The 22,742-nt window shown below is 37.1% G+C and overlaps 1 protein-coding gene across 5 annotated transcripts in view; it reads right to left on the bottom strand.

The window, feature by feature from the left end:
- Positions 1–22,742, bottom strand: part of AK9 (adenylate kinase 9) — a 116,963-nt gene that overhangs the window by 89,719 nt on the left and 4,502 nt on the right. For 4 of the 5 annotated variants that reach the window (XM_027551232.1, XM_027551235.1, XM_027551233.1 and 1 more), the window contains 7 exons: positions 19,311–19,438; positions 17,952–18,015; positions 16,386–16,438; positions 16,194–16,290; positions 10,975–11,087; positions 7,148–7,336; positions 3,919–4,047 (listed from right to left, as the gene is read on the bottom strand). In XM_027551232.1, coding sequence (XP_027407033.1) covers positions 3,919–4,047; positions 7,148–7,336; positions 10,975–11,087; positions 16,194–16,290; positions 16,386–16,438; positions 17,952–18,015; positions 19,311–19,427 — 762 coding nt within the window. In that variant the 5' untranslated portion in view covers positions 19,428–19,438. Of the gene's footprint in view, positions 1–3,918; positions 4,048–7,147; positions 7,337–10,974; positions 11,088–16,193; positions 16,291–16,385; positions 16,439–17,951; positions 18,016–19,310; positions 19,991–22,742 lie in introns of those variants that run through there. The other variant, XM_027551234.1, reaches the window with a different exon arrangement.

The following is a 22,742-nucleotide window of genomic DNA, read 5'->3' as shown; positions in this document are numbered from 1 at the left end:
GTAGGGATGGTGGAGAGATAAGATCCACCTCTACCCTTCCTCAAAGACTCAGATAAGATCCATCTCTATCTTTTTTCATGGTTTCCATAAGACCTTTATTTACCTACCTCCATAAAACCCTAGCCCCTCTCTTTGATAAAGTCTTCATTAGTGAATATTTTCCTTGTTGCCATAGTCTGAACAAAATCACCTACTTAAATGTCCAGTACATTTTGTCTTCCATAATACTGTGCAAGGTTAGGTTCTAAGTGTTTCTCTACTTCTAGACAGAAGAACCATTATGCCTGCATTGTTTAACCATAAATTCAGTTCAGTCACTCAGTCGTGTCCGACTCTTTGCAACCCCACAGACTGCAGCATGTCAGGCCTCCCTGTCCATCACCAACTCCCGGAGTTTACTCAAACTCATTTCCACTGAGTTGGTGATGCCATCCAAACATCTCATCTTCTGTTGTCCCCTTCTTCTCCTGCCTTCAATCTTTCCTACCATCAGGGTCTTTTCAAATGAGTCAGTTCTTTGCATCAGGTGGCCAAAGTACTGGAGTTTCAACTTCAGCATCCATCCTTCCAATGCATATTCAGGACTGATCTCCTTTAGAATGGACTGGTTTGATCTCCTTGCTGTCCAAGGGATTCTCAAGAGTCTTCTCCAACACCACAGTTCAAAAGCATCAATTCTTCTAGTAGAATCCAAGAATCCAACCATAAATTACGATGTTCTAAACAAGGATGTACATCATGCTTTTCTGCATTTCAGATACTTTCCTTAAACTAGATTCTTTTTATTTAATAGTCTTTTTACCTTATATTAAAAAAGATTTTTTTTTTTTTTGCTTTACCACACAGCATGTGGTGTCTTAGTACCCTGACCAGGGATCAAACCCACAACCTCTGCAGTGGAATCTCAAAGTCTTAACCACTAGACCACCAGGGAAGTCCTAAGCTAGGTTCTTCAGAATGAAGTTAGTATACTAAGTCTAAAGGTATGAAGACTCTTAAGGATAAAGACACAAACACTGGGTCAGACCAGTAGTCAAGCTGGGATTTGAAGACAGGCAAGAATGAAGACGTGGCCTTGGATTACTCCTGAAGCAGGATAGAAACCAGACACTGATGCAGTTACTTTGCTCCTGCTTGCTTTCCTCACGTCTTTTAGAGGAACACTGAATTTTGGTGGTCTTGGCCTCCCAAGTGAATCCACATCTCAGCCAGATCAGAGGAGACTAGAATTGTAGGCTCCTGCCTTTCAAGGCTCTTCCCGACCTCCCTCCACACATATCAGCACCCTGGAATTACCATACAAGGCAAGCTATACACTAGACCTGAAGTCTAGGTTCTTGGCCTAGAAATTTTTGTCTGAGCAGTCAGTTCTTATCTATGCTTTGCTGCAGGGCCTAGTAATTTTCCACTTCTGTGCTTTTCTCAGGCAAGCTATCTAAAAACCACCATACTAATTTATATTCCTTTCAGCAGGGTATGGAAGTGTTTGCTTTACCATATGTAGTTGCTAGAATTAGGAATTCTTATTCCTTGTCCATCTTTTAAAATTTAATTGGGGAAATATTTCTTTAGCATTTAATTATTATCAGTAAAACTGAATATTTTTCTATAGACTTGTTACTCTTTTGTCATTAATTTTTGTGAATTGTCTGCTCATATTTGTTACCCATTTATTATCTGGAGGGTAAGACCTTACAGGTTTTAGAAAAATCATATATATGATCTTTTTTTCCTACGTTTTAAAAAATTGAAGGATAGTTGATTTACAATGTTGTATTAATTTCTGCTGTATAGCAAAGTGATTGTTATATATGTATATGTATATTATTGATGCTTTTGAACTGTGCATCAGACCCTGATGCTGGGAAAGATTGAGGGCAGGAGGAGAAGGGGACAACAGAGGATGAGATGGCTGGATGGTGTCATCGACTCGATGGCCATGGGTTTGGGTGGACTCCAGGAGTTAGGGGTGGACTCCGGGAGTTAGTGATGGACAGGGAGGCCTGGTGTGCTGCGGTTCATGGGGTCGCAAAGAGTCGGAGACGACTGAGCGACGGAACTGAACTGAACTGATTATGTATATATAGACATACACATTCTTTTTTTTAAATTCTTTTCCATTGTGGTTTATCATAGGATATTGAATATAGTTCCCTGTGCTATATATTAGGACCTTGTTATTTATCCATTCTCTATATATTAATACTAATTTGCATCTGCTAACCCCAAACTTCCAATCCATCCCTCCTCTACCCACTGTCCCCTTGTCAACCATGTCTGTTCTTTATGTCTGTGAGTCTATGACCTTTCAATATATTAAAGCTTTAAATATTTTATCATAGTCGATGTGGATATTTTTCTTTTAAGTAAAGATTTTTAAAATTATGTCCAGAAATTTACATGTAATGAAATGGAAGCTGTTATTTTTCCTTTGTGACATCATCATTTGTTCAACTGAACATCTGTCAAGCATTTACCACTCGCCAGACTTTGGGCACTGCACTGAACATCGATGATGCTGGGAGTCCCTATCCTTGAAGAGACTACCTCTGCTTCCCACTCCCAACTCCGTACCCATGAATATAATTTTATAATCTTCTGAATCTGATTTTAATTATGCTGTATTCATACCCAATGCAGCAGCTCAAGGAATATGTAGAATATTTTTGTTGAAGGAGAAAGAATGTTATAGATAGACATGTAAATTACTGTTAAGAAGCTATGTTTAGAGGCCAGGGATAGAAGAGGAAGAAGGGAGGAATCAAAGTCATACATAAGGAAACAAAAATATTGAATCACTGTGCTGCATATCTGAAACTAACACAATACTGTAAATAAATTAAAAAAATAAAACAATTTGGATCTCACTGAGGGGGTGGACAATGGGAATGAAAATGATCCACTTGTCTCTAAAAATATATAAACATTATAAAACACCATGAAACAAATTATTTTAATTTCTCCATCAGATGGGAAGAGGCAGTTTGAGGACTGTTTTTCATTTGTCTTTGTAGTTCTATTGCTTAGCATGAAATCTGGGCAAATACCATATAATAAATGTTTGTTGAATAAATCTCCAACATAAATTGGGCAGAGTCTGCCCTGGATTTTTAACCATAAAAATATGCTTTTCAATAATCATAATTTCAGTAATCATCCTTTTAAAAGGCTAATTCTTTTAATTATAACTTTTCTATTATAATATATAATAGCCTTATCATATTTACAAATAACCAACTTTGAATAGGATACACAGAGAAACCAGTGTTGGATGGCTTTCTTTAGATTGTAATTTAACTAAATTAACAGTTCCTTTCAGAATAAAAGATGCACCTTAAGTGTACATTTATTTTTATAAACCCATACATTTTGGATTCAAAATGCTTTCACAAAACAATGCCTTAATATGGACTTTCTAATCCCCAACCATACATAAATTTCCCTAATGACTTTGAAAAAGGCAATTCATTTATCACTTTTCAGCAGCACTGTTGCTTTGTAAGAGTAAAATAATGTTGCTCTGTGAAACAGCCTTTGGAATGCAATCTTATTCTGAAAGCATTTTACCAAGCTCAAGAGGAGGAGAATGAAGCAGATAATACACACGGTGAAGAAATGTGAAAGCTATTTAACTGGGGATAAAACACAAATAGGGCTTCCCTGGCAGCTGAGCAGTAAAGAATCTGCCTGCAATGCAGGAGATGCAGGTTTGATCCTTGGGTTGGGAAGATCCCCTGGAGGAGGAAATGACAACCCACTCCACTATTGTTGCCTGGAGAATCCGATGGACAGAGGAGCCTGGTGGGCTACAGTCCATAGGGTCACAAAGAGTTGGATGTAAACCAAAGCAACTTGGCACACGTACACGCAAAACACAAGTATCAACGTTCTTTTTTCAGCAATGTAGCTTTTTCTTACTTCTAAAGGATGAAGAATTATTTCCTTATAAAGGTTAACGATGTGTTCGATATTTTCCAAATAATCCTCAGGTCTCTGAACGAGGTGTTGAAGAACTTCAGCCACTATCTGCATTTCAGCAATAAATGCCTAAATGGAAAAGAAGTTGTGTTGAATATCTTTATGTTAATGATTACTTCATTTGCAAGTCATATCCCTCTCTCCCTATACCTGCATGCCATTTTGGGGTAAGAAGCAGGGAAAAGGAGAGATTGGAAATAGGATTTTTATTTTAGAGAGACTGAACACCCTGAAGGTCTTTTATCAGATGGAATAAAGTTTTAAATTGACTTGGATACTTACTCATTTCTTTTGACCCCCAATGAGTAGGGAAGAGTATGGGAATAACATCAGATTTTTAGAGACAAAATAAAGAAGTTGGATTTTCTCTAAGTACCTGAGCTTGTAGCTCATTCACTCATTGATTCATTCATTTATTAATAGTAAAGCTTAAGTGCCTACCCCATGCCAGACACTGTTCTAGGAGCTTGAAATATGACAGAGAACAAAACTAAGGGCTTAGGGCTTAGACAGCACACATCCCAATTGAGGAAGACAGAGCATAAACAAGTAGACAAATAGATACATCACAGGTTAGGCTGTGGTGGTAAGAGCTAAGAAGAAAGATGATGGCAGGGGAGAAGGGATGGAGAGTGATGGGGGAAGGTGGTTATGAAAGGGTTCACAGAAAAAAATGACATTTGTATCATATTTATTTCCCCGTTATTATCATCATATTTGGGCTTCCCAGGTGGTGCTAGTGGTACAGAACCCACTTGCCAATGCAGGAGACTGAGATGCAGGTTCAATCCCTGGGTTAGGAAGATCCCCAGGAGGAGGAAATGGCAATTCACTCTAGTATTCTTTCCTGGAGAATCCCATGGACAGAGGAGCCTGGTGGGCTACAGTCCATAAGGTTGCAAAGGGTCAGACATGACTGAAGCCACTTGGCACGCATGCATATATTTATTATACTAATTATGATGGTATGCTTTATTCATGTTAAAATGACACATTTTTATTCATATTTACTATGAGTTTACTTGAAATATTTACCTAGAATAGTTGCTGGTTATTTATCTAATGCCTTATTTGCACAGGGAAGATTATTTTATATTTTTAAATGGGCATTCTTACATTAATAGGTTTTTAAAATTGAGCTATAATTGACATGTAACATTACATTAGTTTCAGGTGTACAATAGAATGATTCAATACAGTTGCTCTTTGGGCAATGTGAGTCTGAACTGTGTGGATCCACTGATCGGATATTTTTCAATAGTAAATACATAATGTTACATGATCTGTGGTTGGTAGGATGCAGAACCGTGGATATACAAGGCTGACTGTAAAGTTAACTTGGATTTTCAGCTGCACAAAGGGTCAGTGCCCCAACTCTGGAGATATTTAAGGATCAACTGGATTTGTACTTATTGTGAAATGATCATAATAAATCTAATTAACATCCATCATCATACATGCATGCGTGCATGCTAAGTTGCTTCAGTTGTGTCTGACTCTTTGCAACCCTACGGACTGTAGCCTCCCAAGGTCCTCTGTCCATGAGATTCCAGGCAAGAATCCTGGAGTGGGTTGCCATTGCCTTCTCCAGGGGATCTTCCTGACCCAGGGATTCAACCCAGGTCTTCCACATTACAGGCAGATTCTTCATTGTCTGAGCCACCAGGGAAGCCCTTCATCATACATAGTTATAGTGTTTAACTATGAAGTTAACATAACCCCTTAAAAGTTCTGCTCCTAAATGAAAGATCTTTTCATTTAAGATCTGCTCTTAAATGAAAGAACAAATGTCAAAAATTCATTTAACCCATTAGTGAGGAAATCAGCAGGATGACAGAACTGAAGTGTACATAATCACTGAAATCAGAGTGCAAAGTTTGATATCCTGCTTGACATCCTTCAGGGAAATAAAACTGTTGCCTTTGGGGTTTATCTTTTCTACTAGAGAAATGATTTGCAATGTATCCTTTTCTACATTAATGTCAGATTTAACTGAGTCTAGGCCCTAATAGAAATAGTATTTATTCATGATAATTTATAAGTTATAGAAACTATTTAAAATTATTAAACATTATAAATAAGTAAATCTATAATAGAAATCACAGGTATATTTCAATAGAGCAAGGACTGGCAAGTTACGACCTGTCTCACTCACCCCAGTGGGCTAAATCCAGCCCATTAGCTATTAACAAACTTCCTGAGTGAGTGAAAGTCACTCAGTCATGTCAGATTCTTTGCGACCCCATGACTATACAGTCCATGAAATTCTCTAGGCCAGAATACTGGAGTGGGTAGCCTTTCCCTTCTCCAGGGGAATCTTCTCAATCCAGGTCTCCTGCATTGCAGGCGGATTCTTTACCAGCTAAACAGAAGGGATGCCCAAGAATACTGGAATGGGTAACCTATCCCTTCTCCAGTGGATCTTCCTAACTCTTAGTATCAAATTTTCCTCATTAAGTCTGGTATAAGATTCTTTTGAGGTCCTGTTGCAGTATGCTTACTAGTATTGACTTTAGGATTGTTATTATACGTGAAATTGGGATATAGATTTCTTTTCATGTGCTCTCTTTGTCAGAGTTTGGAATCGAGATTATGTTAACTTCATAAATTGGATTCTACCTGGGCTACCTTCTTCCTCAAATTACATATGTTTTCTGTTGCTCTGACTCTTCACACTAGCTTGCGTAGTGCTTGACACATGGCAGGTGACCAGTAACTCTCTGTTGCTATGGAATGAAGCAGATTAGCTGTCAGGATATGGAGGGACTTCCATCCTGACAAGAAGGATGACCTTAAACTTGATGACCTTTACATTCTGATTTAAAGTTCTTGAAAACATGAAATATTTTTTCTGTTTCCTCTAACTAAATCAAACCTTAAGGAAAATATAATTTTCTGTATAGAATATTCATATTCTGTCATTTAATTATAGCAATTAAAAAAAATGAAACCGATACAGCAAGCAAGGTGTTTTTTATTTCTCTTTTTAAAAATGTTAATTTATTTGGCTGCACCAGGTCTTAACTGTGGCATGTGGGATCTAGTTCCCTGATCAGGGATTGAACCCGGCCCCCTCTGCATTGGGAGTGCGGAGTTTTAACCACTGGACCGTCAGGGATAGTCCCTATAGCAAATTTTAGAAGTATAGCATTTTGTGTACGGATATTACCTCTTCTTCTTCTTGCTCTTCTTCCTCTTCCCCCTCCTCTTCTCCTTTTCCTTCCTTTTGGGCTTCTTTCTTCTTTTTCCTACGATTCTCAATGACTTCAGGATCCCACTGATCTCTTGTGTATATGTATCCTGTGGTACTGTGCTGCCTTTGCCCCGAAATTCTTTGGCATAAATCATAGTCAGGGCACTAAGGAACAAGATTAATCATTACTCAAAACATTTTGAGTATGCCTTTGCTTCCTGTTCATATATTATACAATACATAAACCCCCAAATTCCTCAAAACCCGGAGCAAATGCAGTACTATAAATGGTATTTTGAATCAGATTTCATCACATGCCAAGAGAGGCACAAGATACAACTTTTATGTTATGGCAACACTTTTCTTTACCCAAAAGTAATATATGAGAAAGTTTCAGAAGCTGTAGAATAAAAGAAAGAGAGAATAACAGTAGAAAGAGCTAGAGAAGTAGAATAGAAAATCTGTTTAGTTAGCAGAGGTATACAGGAGGATTTTGTCAAATTAGTTTGCAAAGGCTGAGAATGGATGAAAATGGTGGGATAGCCACATTATCCCACCAAAAATTATATCACATATTTATAGTATTTACTATGATATCCAGCTCTATGGATGAAGTATTTCATAAAATAGCATCAGTGAATGGGATCTGAAAGGTCATCTGGTTTAGTCTAACCTTATCATTTGCAAATGAGAAAACTGAATCTGGATAGTAAAAAAGGCCAAAACCAAAGTCTATGAGTGATTTTCTCATTTCAAGTGCTTCCATGTGTATAATATTTTACTCAGTTCTTAAACTAACGCTGTCAGAGAAGTAATACAATGTTAGGATTCAAACCATTTTCAGATCGGAGAGGGACTGCTCTGGGCAGCATCAGGTCACAGTGTCATGAGGGGAAACTACAACCCGAGCCCAGGCCTTCTGCTCCACAGCCCACTCTCTGTAACTCATTATTAATGATAAACTAAGGTTTGGGGCTGTAAAGCCCGCTCTGAGTATTTTTCAGGATAAAAACCTCTGGATGACATTCTCCAGTAGCGGTTTTAAAACATTAGAGTGTAACTCTATACAGAGGATTATAAATAAAAGTTTCTGCTTCCCTTGTGATTTATTAAGTTTGGAGTAAGGCTCAGGCATTTTAATGAACATCCTCAGTGATTCGGATGCCAACAGTTTATGCACCACACATTTGAGAAAGGGAGCAAGAAACTTTAGAACTTTTCATGCTAATATTCTGATTGCCTCAGACTACTTCTATATGGAAATGGGATGGGAATTTATTGAGGCAAGACTTTTATTTAGGCTAATTTTTCACACACAAAAGATTTCAACCCATACTGGTAATTAAAAAAAAATGCATATTTGCCCTTATTCAGCAACCTAGAATACCCACATTGTGGGTCCTTGGCAAAGACTATTGCCTCTAGCTGTCTCCTCTTTTCGTGTATCAGTTCAGTTCAGTTCAGTCACTCAGTCGTGTCTGACTCTGCGACCCCATGGACTGCAGCACGCCAGGCTTCCCTGTCCATCACCAACTCTTGGAGCTAGCTCAAACTCATGTCCATCAAGTCGGTGATGCCATCCAACCAACTCATCCTCTGTCGTCCCCTTCTTCTCCTGCCTTCAATCTTTCCCAGCATCAGTGTATTTTCCAATGAGTCGGTTCTTCACGTCAGGTGGCCAAAGTATCGGGGTTTCAGCTTCAGCATCAGTTCGTCCAGTGAATATTCAGGACTGATTTCCTTTAGGATTTGATCTGCTTTCAGTCCAAGAGGTTCTCAAGAGTCTTCTCCAACACCAAAGTTCAAAAGCATCAATTTTTTGATGCTCAGCTTTCTTTATAGGCCAATTCTCACATCCATACATGACGACTGGAAAAACCATAGCTTTGACTAGATGGACCTTCTCACATATAGGAAGTGATTTAGCAGTCTTAGGGTGAGGTTGTGCCTCAGAGCAGTCCTCAAACTTCAGCAGCATCAGTGTCAGCTGGAGAACTTTTTCAACACAGACAGCTGGATGCCACCCCCCACAGTGTCTGTAGCTCTGGGTTGCTCCCTGAGAATCTGCATTTCTGACGAGCTTCTTGAGTGCTGCTAATGCAGTTGGCTCTAGGAATAAACTCCAAGGACCATTACTGTAGTAGATCACTGGCCTTTAATGCTTTTTTTTTTTTTTAAGTACAGACTGCTTTAGAATATGGTGATGCCATTAGATTTTGCACAAGGAAAATGCCCATACACATAAATTTGCATATAATTTCAGATGGTTCATGGGTGCTTAAGTGTTCTTGGACCCCAAGCTTAGAACTTCTGGTCTAGAAATCCCAGACTCCATTCCCAAATAAGGTCAGACCTTCAGAGAAGTGTGGGCTGTACTGAAGTTCTGTTTCGCACGAGGTCCTCTGATTACACTCCAGCTACCTATAGGAACTGCCATGGACACCTACCATCACACTTATATCAGTGGGGTTAACGACTTCATTTTCTACACACAGTACAATCCTTATATTAAACCCCTGTTAAGATATATCTCTAATTTAGTTTTTCCTGAGGAATTCCTCATCTTTTCAAGGACAATGTGAATTTTATATAACTGGTCACACGTCCCCTTCTACTTCGGCTCGTCAAACTTAGAACCAAATTCATGACCCAAATTTAGTTAGCATTTGGGGCCTTACTGCCTGTATATCTGTGTGTTCTTATTCCACTAAGTCTTAATTTCCTATACACTCTCTATTTTCCATGGCCTAGACTTTATATTTGGTTTCAGTTAAATCTTTGAGATTTTTTTCTTTTCTCCATTATACACATGTTCACACAGGTAACATTCCGAAAGTCACAAAGGGATATTGATTGGCCCCTGACCGTGATCTGTGGCTGGGGCTGCAGATGACACCACCCCAGCACTGTATGCCACCTGTCTCTCACAGCTGGCCCAAACACACCACTGAGTCCCCACACCTGAGCTGAGAACCATCTCATTTATATATTTTGAGTTGTCAAACCCTTTGGGGAACCAGGCAGGGTATTATTATGAATAGCTATCATTCATTTTATAAACGAGGGATCCTCACCTCACTGTATTCTTACCATAACCCTATGAGGCAGCTATCTTTGAATCATCTTTGTGAAGAGGAAATTGAAGCTTCTAAATGTGATTTACCAAGTTCTACAGTTGGTAAAGGAAAGAACTGGGACCAGCCTAGCAATGTTATTAACATTCATACATCTGAATCATTTGTTCAGCCTTTCATTTTATTTAACTGGTAGACTTATTAGGTACCATTTATTGTGCTAGTTGATGTTTACAGGAGTAAGACATGGTTCCAGCCTCCAAGCAAGGCATGAGTCTAGAAGAAAATGGATGATTATACTATAATGCAGTATTAATAATATGATAGAAAAAAGCAACATGAATGGTTGTCAGATAATATTTAACTTTTCTGTGGTGAGTAAAGGGTGGGGTATAAGGAGAGAGAGAAAGAGCATAGGAATGAGAGTCAGTTAATGTTTGTGTTAATGTGAAGGGGGTGGTCATCAGGGAATGTTCTGTAGAGATGATGCCTGAACTGACTTTCAAAGAATGACTATGATTAAGTCTGGTGAAGGGACAAGAAGGTATTTCCTGTGGACAGAGCTACGGGAGCAAAAGAACGGAGGTATGAGAAAATACAATTCAGTCCCTAAAATTGATTCATAAGCTATTTTTCCTTAACTCCTTAAAAAATTAATAACATTCCTTGAATTTAACTACTATCAAAAAGAATGTTTATATACTCTATACTAGAAAGACATATTCTTACCTTAATATTGATTATAATATCAGGTTTCAATTTTAAATTTCTAATTAATTCTATTTGCTGCAGAGTAGTCATGGCATCCTGTGAAAGTGATGGTATTTCAGTGATAATATAGCCTGTAGAGTGAAATATAATTTTAAAAGTTTTATAATATTATCAACATCTGAGAGAGTGGATTTATTATTATTTATAAAAACATCATTTCTTTATTGATGAATACTAATGCTGATCTTAAAATATCTGTTGACACTTAAAATTAATGGTTAAGGTTATTGCCACATGACATATAACTATGAATAATGTTTTTCTGGCAATAAAACTATTGGGCTAGAGGAGACATCTTTAAAAATTCCAAATCAGTTTATTTTAGGCACAAGAGGTGCCTAGAGAAGGAAATTCCATGCCAGTGATTCTTTAACTTATCTTAGGAAAACTCATATGATGAGTGGTAAAGGTAAATGGTAGGGGTTGCATGGTATATTATTTTTCTTTCTTGAATTAATATTTCATAATATAATAGAATATACATATACAGTGTTTATATAAGTTACAGAGAGTAAAAAAAATACACATGTAACCCTCTTACAGTTTAAGAAACAACATTATTAATATGATTTTGGCTTATTATGTTTATTGGCTTGCATCGCTACCCAAAAACCTACATCTGCTCGTTGAAATTCACCCTTGATACCATTATCATATTGGTTTCCTTAATATATTTATTTAATATGTCACTCTTTTGTTTGAGAAACCTTTCTCTTTTTTAAAATTTATTTATTTTTTAATTGAAGGATAATCACTTTAGAGAATTTTGTTGTTTTCTGTCAAACCTCAACATGAATCACCCATGATGCACGTGTACTCCCTGCCTTTTGAACCTCCCTCCCATCTCCCTCCCTGTCCCACTCCTCTAAGTTGATGTAGAGCCCCTGTTTGAGTTTCCTGAGCCATACAGCAGAGAAACCTTTCTCTTAATAGAACAGAATAAAGTCTTGACTCTGTCACTGGAAGTTAAAGGCCTTCGACAAATTTTTCTGTTTTATAGAATATTTTTTCCTTGGAGGAGCTGACAAATTATGGTTATTAAGCTTTGATTCTTGGCACATTTTATAAAAAGTTAGTGGAGTGAGGTTGTCAAGACTGACCAGTGCCTCCTCTGGGACACGATGGCTGGCACACTGCAGTGCCGGGCGCTGCGGTGAAGGTGACTGCATGACTCAGCCCTAGATTGAATTCAACCCTCGCCCAGCTGACCCATCTTGATCAGATAAGTCCAGAGACCAGTCAGTCCCCAGAGATCATGCCCTCCTCCTCTAAGCAACAAGGGATTACACAAGACCTCCCTCCCATCCCCTGTGCTGCCAGCACTGCTCTCCTCTGTGTATCTCAAGTGGATAACAGAAAGCTGCTTGGCACTCTGTTTGCAGTGCTCTCTAGCACCCTGCCCATTACCACAACCACTGCCACTGCTCAGAGAGCTTCTCAGGCATTCCAAGTGTGACTGTTTGCAGGCATGCCAAACCTTGGGTAGACATGTATATTCGAATGAATTTCCTACTTGGTCTCTTTCCTGGTGGAACCAGCAGGAAGGTGGAACCAGCAGAAATAGAAGGTTGTTTCCATGGGGTCTGGCTCTTAGTGTTCTGCCTCAGTGTTCTGAGCAATGGATCTGGGGGCTTTACCCATTGAGAGATGGCCAGTTATCATCATATCCAGACCTCAGAAATATATTTATGGAAGAATTGTGGCAGAGATAGTTATGTTGCTTGTCTCACCATTGAAGATTTAGAGGAATAACTTAGTTCTCTAGATCCAATTCTGGGAAGATCTCAAGGGGATACTGCTTAGAGTGGCTGAACCCACCACCAGCTTCTCTAATCCCAGAGATGTGTTGTAAAGATGGAAGCATAGGTGAGGAATCCACCATCCCATCCCACCTTTCCTTGATGCCATTACTAAGCCCGTACACTCCATGCTTTGAAGATGGAGGAATGGTAGACCCCACACCCCTCCTTGCTGGGAAGCTCTGCATATACCATCACAGGCAAGATAGGCACTCGGCAGGCTAATGCCCAGCCTGCGTCACCCCCACCAAGGGACAACTCAGACTGTTCACACCACTGCCCAGGGGAAGCCAACTGGCCCGTACCATCACTTTGCCACTGCTTTCTGGCACAGTGGGAAGAAGGTATTCCCACAAAAGATGGCATGCCACTGCTCTTAGGCTGAAGTGTTGAGAGATCCATGGACATCGGGTAGCTTAGCGCCCAGCCAGCCCTGATGGTTATCTCACCTCATGCCAGCCTGACATGAATGGACACACTGGTGCCCAACGACTTACAGTACCATCTACAATACGACACCCCGGGGCAGGGGCTGCCCAGACCAGGGCTGTCCATCAGTCACATGGGAAAATGATTTTTTCTGGAATATAGAAAGAGAAAGCAGAGAGGGGCTTCTTAGGGTACCCAGGAATTGACTCCTCCTTTTTCTCTTGGGTAAGGATGCAGCTCATGGAATCTGATTTTGGCTCAAGGCCAACACATCATGACAGGCTGTGAATAAAAGGTTTATAACTAATAGATAATGTAAAGTTTTTTTTTTTTTTTTAAATAGTGATAGACGCTCCAAGTATAAAAGGGCCCTGGTACAGAAAAACATTGATTGGATCTGGCAGTACTTTACTGTGAAGGGTTCCTGGCAGCACATATCCATCTTTGGGATTTTGGAATCATTAATCACCCAGCCTCACTCAGGCCCTAACCCAAGTTAATATCTCTATTTTGAAAGCCCTTCACTTTCAATATCGCTTCTACCATCTACCAGGCTGCTGGATAAGACCAAACATCAGAAAGAATCCTTGCTGAGCAGAGAGTTTCAAACTGTGTTTAGCAAAGTGCTAGGTTCCAAAGAAATTTCTCTGGGGCTGCTGTAGGATGGGTGAGGGGAGGCTGGGTAGAAGGGACTCGACATCCTGCCTTCACTATAGCCTTTAAATGAGCCCAGTTGTGCATGCCTAGACTGAGGCCATGCACTTGCATGCTCATAGTATGGCCCTCAGGCTCAAGAATTATACGACTGACTTTTCCTCTGCCAGCTCCCAGGACCAGTAGCAGTGTACCAGAAGTCTAGGGGAAAGAGGAATACATTGAATGATACCAGGGGGTGTAACTGGCAAAATTCAGAAGCTTAGGAAACTCAAAGACAAATAATCAGTTTCTTCAGCATAAAAAACAAGATGCTAGACAGAGGTACGGGTAATATATAGATTAAAAGGGAATTGTGACACATGAAGCAATAGAAATATGTGAAACCTGGTTGGTTGGATCCTGCTTCAAACAAACAAACAGACAACAAACTAAAGCCAGCTAGAAAAAAAAATATATGAGGTACAGGGTGAAATTTGACCACAGATGGGTTAGTAGATGAATTATTATTAATTTTTAGGTATGATAATGATAATATGATAAATTTTAAAGGAATCCTTATCTTTTTGAGATACAAACTAAAATATTTACAGATGATATGATATGGATTAGCTTCAAAGTAAAGTTGGTTGGGGGAGGGGTATAGTCAGAAGTATGAATGAATATGACGGGACAAGAGTTGTCATTGTTGAAGCTGGGTGATAGACACATGGGGGATTTTATACCAGTCTCTCTACTTTCATTTAACATTTTCCATAATAAGTTAAAAAGTTTATGAACATTGTGAATGGCAAGCTGAGTAGATTTATTTTTCTAATGTTTCTTTTTTTTCTTTCTCTTTTTGCCAGTACTTACAATTTATGCCATCTTTTTGTGACTTAGTAAGTCACTCTAAATTTTAAGAGGTAAGGTGAAGTAAAGAAAAAACAAAAAGATATTTGCCTATATACCTTTATATATAGTCTTCAGTTTCAATCATTATACTTTTTGAGGTAATTTAATGACCTATTCTGGAATTCTGTGATTGTCTTTTTTACCTTGTTATTCATTTTACTTTCCTCATTCTGAGTGCTTTTCCTAAGTTCATTCTCTGTGTTGGAGGAGGGAATGGCAGCCCACTCCAGTATTCTTGCCTGGAGAATTCCCACAGACAGAGAAGCCTGGCGGGCTACAGGCCATGGAGTCACAGTCAGACACAACTGGGTGACTAAAGACATTCTCTTTATTACTGATCAGTATATAGTTAAATGGATGGATAGATAAAGTGTATTTATATGAAATAAAAGAGATGATATGTGGATATATTAATATATTTATGTATTAAATAGTTCATTCTGTATATATAGATCTTTCTTCATATAGATATAGATGATATATATATATATATATATATATCATCTACATCTCTGGCCACTGATCAACATCGACTGCAACTAACTATATATGTATACACACACACACATATATATATATATATAGTCTTCAGTGGGAAGTCCGCTGTTGCTATTTCCAATACTGATTTTCATTGTACTGCACTTTATTTGTGCCCCTGTATTCTTAATAGTCACGGTGCCCTCTCTTAATGTACTGAGACTATAAAGCAGATCTCTATATTTTTTTCTCTCATTCAGTAAATCTCTTTCAGGTGGATGATTTTCTCCCAAACATATCTTTATTCTTCTTTCTTCTTTGGCAAATGCCATAGAGTTTGCCCTTTTCCTTTTAGTCATTCTGAACTTACGTAGTCTGTCTTGGGAAAGTAGGTCCAAAGTCCCAGTTCAACATCTGTTTGAGCACAGAGAGATTTCTCGGGTCCAGAGTCAGAGGGTAGACTGGACAGAGGCTGAAGCCTGCAAGCATCTGGAGCCAGAGGATAAGTTGGTGTCATTCTAGTTTCCATTTCTGTCTTATGAGTGTGGATTAATGCAGAGAAACCTAACCATTGACAGGGCTTAGTAATAAAACTCAGGGCAAATAGGAAAGCAGTTAACAGAGGCTGTCGGCACTGCATGAAGGACCACAGCAGGTTATTGATGCTTTTGCTGGGTAAGATGTTGCTAAAAGAAGGCTGAATCACATAAACTTAAATTTTGAAAACAAATGTAGATTCTGAAGAACAAAAACAAGTAAACAAGCAAATAAAACTATCAGAGTTACTCAATTGAATTCAGACTCTGGGATTCCTGTGCCAGGGGAAAAAATTAAAGGTGCAACTCCAGGAATTATTTGTGCCTTAGATAAACCATGAGTCTTAAGGTTGCTCTGAGAGCCACTGATGTATAAAAATGAACATACCAAAGTGAGAGACTTCTGAGGAGTTCAGCTTATCCAACATTAACTTTGTGACAAGTTCATCTGGAATGCTTTGGCCACTGATCAGCATTGACTGCAACTAAGAACAAGCATAGATATTGTATATGACTGTACAATGTACATGTGATACACAGCTTTTAAAGAAATCATAACAGTTTCGAAACTTAGATTTACCATAGCTCCCGTTACAGTGTCACTGGCAATCTGTTCTTCCAAAATTGGTAAAGCTAAAATATGAATTCAGAATATTAGCACAAATTGTTCTGAGAATTTTCAAGTAAGAAACATATTTGTGTGTTTTTAACTAGTAACACAGATTGATCTTTGTGTCACTTTAGAGTTTACAAAGCACATTTACACTCAGTATATCATTTAAGCCTATGTAAAGGACAAGGTAGCAGAATGTATTCCATAAACAACTTCTCTCTGACATTCACCCAGCTAAAAGATCCTGGGGAAGCTAACTTCCCAAACACCTTTGCACCTTGCATGCCTGAGCTCTGTGTAGTATACCAGGGAATACGGATGAAATAGGGTTGTATATGACAGTGATTTGGAAATTAGAAAGTATTATGATACTTTTATAACCATGCATAGTTATATCTACTGCCCATTAATTTTGCACACTGATTGTATAAAAGGAAATTACACATCCAGAAATGTTTAAAATAGATAAAACTCTGAAATTAATCTAGGAAAAAGGGGTCCTGAGGGTGAAATTCTATAACTTGGTTCCTTTTTAAGATGAGATATTTAATCCCATGATGAAAGATATTCTAGGACAGAAATGACAGGGGCATAACCTAGGGGAGGACCCAGGAACCTATGATGTCCCTATCTGCTGTTTATCTATGATAAGTTTGGTGCTTTTTAAGATTTCCTACAAGTGGATTTTATTTTGATAAAGAAAAAGGAGACATTTTTAAAGTTTTGGGTGTGTTTGTGTTACGTGTTAACAAATTGTTCTCCCTCCAAGTTGTACCAGATAACCATTTCACTAACAGCATGTGAAACGCTCGTTTGATAACATTCTTACCAACAATGATAGTAGAAACTGTAAAGATTCACTGCCAATCTATTCAGCAAATATGGATCAGATTATTTACATTAGCACTTCTTTGAATAATAACAAAGTTAAACTCTTTTTCGTATATTTGTCCATTTTTATTTCTACTTTTATGAATTATAGATTCATTCTTTTGCTTATTTTTTTAAGGAATAAATGGTTTTATTGATTAAAAGAATATGTATGTACAAAGATATAAATCCCTGTCTTATATATTGCAAAGAATGAAAAGCGAATTACAAATGATAAAAAATAAAATTAATCATTGAAGATAATTTAGTCCTGGGAAATCTTCCCATGAGCAGCTGTGAGAGTTCCATCTCTTCTCATCTTTCATAGGGAGATACCCACAACACACGTATCCCCATTCGTTCTAAATTATGCAATTAGAGAACTGGAGGCAGTAGAATGGAGTCAAAGATGTTTCATAAACATCTTAAATTCTATGACCAAAATTAAGACTAACAAAAGGGCAAAACATGTTTGACGCTATTTTAAAGATAACATTAAACAGGGCTCGTAGTGATGTCTGATAAAGCAAACACAGCAAATAATCATAGACTCTAGAAAGTAAGTAGATGGGCGTATGGGTGTTCATTGTATAATGCTTTACCTTTTAATGCATATTTGAAAGTTTTCATAATAAAATATTGGGGGGTAAAGGTAAAATTTACCTTCTACACGAATACATTTCCATGCCTGTGTTATCTGTTGGGCTAATGTTGTCTTCCCAACCCCCTTAAAAAGAAAGACATTATGTAAAACCTAAGATAATAGCTATTTTCCAACAAAACACAATTTTTAAAGATTATATTAATAGGTACTGCAATTACTTAAATATTATCAAGTAAAATTTTTCCATACAATAAATAAAGAATAGACCCTAGGTATGAGATATTTATAGCTTCATTTTTCTCTGTTAACTGTCCCACTTGTCACATTTTGTGAAGTGATTTAAGTTTTTTTTTTTTTAATTAATAGTCCTGAAACCAGGAAGGTGTACTGTAATGGTATTCTAGCTATTGCCCTCTTCAATTGTTAAATTTTATAATTCTGAACACAAATCATTGTGATAATATTATGATTCATCATTTTATTTCCTTCCTAAAGTTTATGATTGTGAATGACTAAATGTAAAGACTTCCATATAGTAACTTTCAAGAGCAAAAACTTGCTTCTTAATAGACATCTTTGAAAAGTATCACAGTTTAAAGATAAAAGCTCACTTTAATGAAGTAATGTTTACATCTGATTGCTTCCACTGTTGACTTTTAAAACTCTACTATGTTTTTAGAAACATAATAAAAGTTATTGGAAACATTTCTTGACTCTGTCCCAGGGTCGGTAGAAAAGCAAGTCAAGAATTGGGTTCAGTCCTAAGACTCTGCTATTCCGGAGAGGCTTTTATGTTAACTACCTCAGGCCCTTTAATGGTAGCTACCAACTAGCTCAGTGGCTGAAAACAGTTCTCATCTAGAGGTCTTACTAGAACTGCCTAGGAAGGAAAGCTATCTTACAACAGCCATTCTTGGTTCCTTCCTGTTTTGTGGAAAACTGATAACATAGGTCCACTAACAAACTGTGGGTGAAGATGAAGCACATTCCCTCTCAGGAGCTTTAGACACTGATGGGAGAATCTTCTGTTTGTCTCTTTAGAGTCCTGCCTTCACATATCCAGAGAGCCTCACAACAAACTTCATAGAAGTTTTATGTGAAAATTGAGTGTGAAATAACTTTGGATCACATACTATTAATAATTGTCATGGAGCAGTGCTTTGATGAGTTAATTTTTTCATAATATAAAAGCAAAGATAAATACAACCTAGGTTCCTTTTCAGTAATAGTGTACAAGAGGAGAGAAAGTTATAATTTACAAACAATACTATATCAGCGTTCAAGTCATACAATGAATGTCTAAAAAACACTCAAAAAATTAGCACATTATATGGTTTTCATTTTTATATGGTAACAGTAGATTATGACTTTAAAATTTTTAAATTATATTAAATAATAAGTTAGAAGAGATAACTTACTGGTTTCCCAAATACAACAAAGCAAACAGGTTTAGACAACATAAAGTTTATGTCAGCTTCATCTTCATTAAATATATCCGCAAAAGGATGCTTTTCTGTCTTCTCTTGAGAAGTCATAATACAAAACACTATAGTAAGAAAGAGTAAGATTGTTAAAGTGCCTAATTTAGGAGAAATAGACAGGTAGGTTGGGGAGAACTAGAATATTCTGTGAATTTACTAAGCTCAGAAGCCATTCCACTCCACTGAGAGATGGGTTTTGCCAGTAATGGCAAATAAATTAAACTGATCTATTAAAACAATACTTGGTTCATAGTTTGAGACAGAAAGCAAAAGCTAATATATGCTACATAAAAAACAGCTAAAATAAAGTCTCTTTGACAGACTAAATTAAGGAAAAAATACACACATGTACATATACACATGTATGTTTTGATGTGTGTATTCTATTAAAGGTCAAATTAGTGTACACACAATCACCCAAAAAAAGCTCAATAACAGACACTTAAAAAAATCAAATTAAATGCTATATGTATGCACACATAAAAATTTGTCTATGGGTATGTATGTAGGGCCTACTAGTGGCTCTAAAAGAAATCCTGATGGAAATGAGAAAATATGTAGAACTGAAAAACAATGAAGCTAATATATAACAAAATATGTAAGCTTACAATTTAAGAAGTTAGAAAAAGAAAAATAGGAAAAATAGAAAAAATATTTTAAAAATTAATAAATTAGGAAATAAACATTACACAAAGAAGGTCAAGAAAGCTAAATAGTGGTATTTTGAAAAGACTTACAAATAGAAAACTCTATCAAGATTTATTAAGAACAGAAGATAGAAAGCACAGACAATATTAGACATTAGTTTTTTAGAGGTGTGTTTTCTCACATCTCAAAACTAAGATTTTCCTATGTTTTTGTTTTTTATTTCTTTCATTATAGTCAGAGAACGTTCTCCATGTTATAATAATTCTTTGAAATTTGTCAAGTCTTATCTTATGGCCTAGCACATGATAAATTTCAAAAAAATTCCCTAAATCTCTGAGAAGAAGAAACAATTTATATTTGTTTGATGTAGTATTCTTTAAATGTTGACATCAAGTTTGTGAATTTCATTGGTTAAGTCTTCCATAATGCTTACTGATTTACTGTCTACTTGATCAAACAATATTCGACATAGAAGGAAGCAAAACAGAGAAAATAATGCTGCAGAGAGACAATAAGATGCTATCATAAAGTTATCCCAAATAAATGTGAAAACTTAAGCAAAACTGACAAATTACTAGAAAAATCAGCTTCTTAAGAAAAAGAAAAACTTGAGTGGTTCTATAACCATTAAAGAAATGGAATCAGTAACTATAAGTCTTCCCACAAGGAAACCAGATGGTTTTATTGCAGTGCTCCAAGTCTTATAATTATATAGACAGTCTTTCAGAAAAATGATAAAGTGGAGACTTCTTACATCAGTTTATGGGTCTCATATAACCTCCATACCTAAACCAGAGAATAGCACAAAAAAGCAAAATTATATGCCAATTTCATTCATGAAGAAGATTCTTAAAAATCCTAATCACAGTATTAGCAAGTTGAATTTAGCAATATATGAAGAAGATAAGATCATTACACTAAGTTGGGTTTCCCCAGGAATTCAAGGACAGTTTAATGTGGGAAAATTAATTTTCATATTAAAATAAATTTAAGGAGAAAAACTATATGATCATCTTAATAGAAGTATGAAATAATTCAACACCCTTTAATGGTCACTAAAAGATAAACCTCTTACCTACTAAGAATAGAAGTTCTTTTATTGGTAAAGTGTATGACAAAAAGATAACCATTATATCTAATGATTAAATACTTAAAATATTCTTTTTTTAAAACAAAACTGTAATTATTTCCAGATGATATGATTGTTTACATAGAAAACTTAAATATACCACAGATAAATTTTAAGAATTAATAAGATAGTCCAGTTTGCTGAATTCAAAATCATTACACAAAATTCAGTTGTATTTCTATAAATCAAAAATAGCTAGAAAGTGTAACCAAAAATAAATATGACTTAGCAGCAAAAACATAAACTAATAATTTAATTAGGATTAAACAGAACAAAAGATATACAAGCCCTTTATGGAAAAGTTATAAAACCTTATGAAAATATTTTAATGAGCAGACTTTCCATGAAAAATGGACCAAAACTTTGTCCTAGTAGTCTGGGAAATTGCTCATGGAACCATGAAAAATGGATTAGAGGGGAATATATGCATGTGTGTGCGCTCAGTTCACTTCAGTTGTGTTTGACTCTGTGACCCCATGGACAGTAGCCCGCCAGGTTCCTCTGTCCACGGAATTATCCAGGCAAGAACACTGGAGTGGGTTGTCATTTCCCTCTCCAGGGGATCTTCTCAACCCAGGGATTGAACCCGCATCTCCTGTATCTCCTGCACTGCAGGTAGATTCTTTACCATTGAGCCACTGGGGAAGCCAGAGGGGACCATATCCTTCCAGGTAAATGTGATATGGTTACATTTTCTGTGGAAGTTAAGAATATTTGAATAGGCTTAAAATACCAATATTATTTTAAGATGACAATATGAAACAAGATGTAGTAAGAAATAATACTAATATATTAAAAAATTGAGATGAAAACTTCATGAACTAAAGGCCTGAAATTTCAAGATTGGAAAAAAAATACCGTGAAATTAGTATAAAATGTAGTTGTAAAGGGGAAAATGCATCTCAATGTTTTCAAGAGAGCATGCATTTATTAGGGAGTCTCCATAATATACAGTAAAATCAGGGCCCTGAAGCCTGGGATGGAGATATGTAGGTGGATGTCTAAGTACCTTGAGTCTTGAATCCCAAATGCTCTGCATTAACAGAAGTAGTTTTCTCATATCTGGAAAAGAGCAGCTTCTCCTTGCCTCACCTGAGGCAGATGCCTCAGAAAACAAGCTTGACCTTTACAAGGTCTACCTTTATTTTCTCTCATAACTTCTAGAGCAGTAACTGGGGTTAAGTGTCAGCCCAGCCCAACTGGAGGCACTGGTCAGGAAGAAAGTTATGCAACTAAAGAGCTCCAGGGCCTGACTGTGATGTACCAACAGGAACCAGGAGAAAATGCCTAGGAAAGATCTTGAGGGTGCCAGGTGGGGGGAATGTAGACTATCCAGTTGGTTGATATGTGGGCTCTCTCACACTACTCATAGTTTAACATCCTAGCTAGGACACCTAAAGTAAATCCTAATTTTCACTGCTGGTAAGGTTACTTGATGCTTGGGAAAAACCAATAGACTATAGTAAATGAGGTGAAAATGCCAGACTGCCTTAGAGGGCATAGAGAAAGGTGTTAAATACTCATGGAGTATACTCCCCAGCCCTTCTCCAAGAGAACCTACAACCATTAACCAGAGAAACAGACACTCTGGA

The sequence above is a fragment of the Bos indicus x Bos taurus genome, chromosome 9 (assembly GCF_003369695.1).
Source record: "Bos indicus x Bos taurus breed Angus x Brahman F1 hybrid chromosome 9, Bos_hybrid_MaternalHap_v2.0, whole genome shotgun sequence".
Lineage (NCBI taxonomy): Eukaryota > Metazoa > Chordata > Mammalia > Artiodactyla > Bovidae > Bos > Bos indicus x Bos taurus.
Note: the sequence above shows the minus strand (reverse complement) of the source record. Positions and strands in the feature narration are given on the sequence as shown.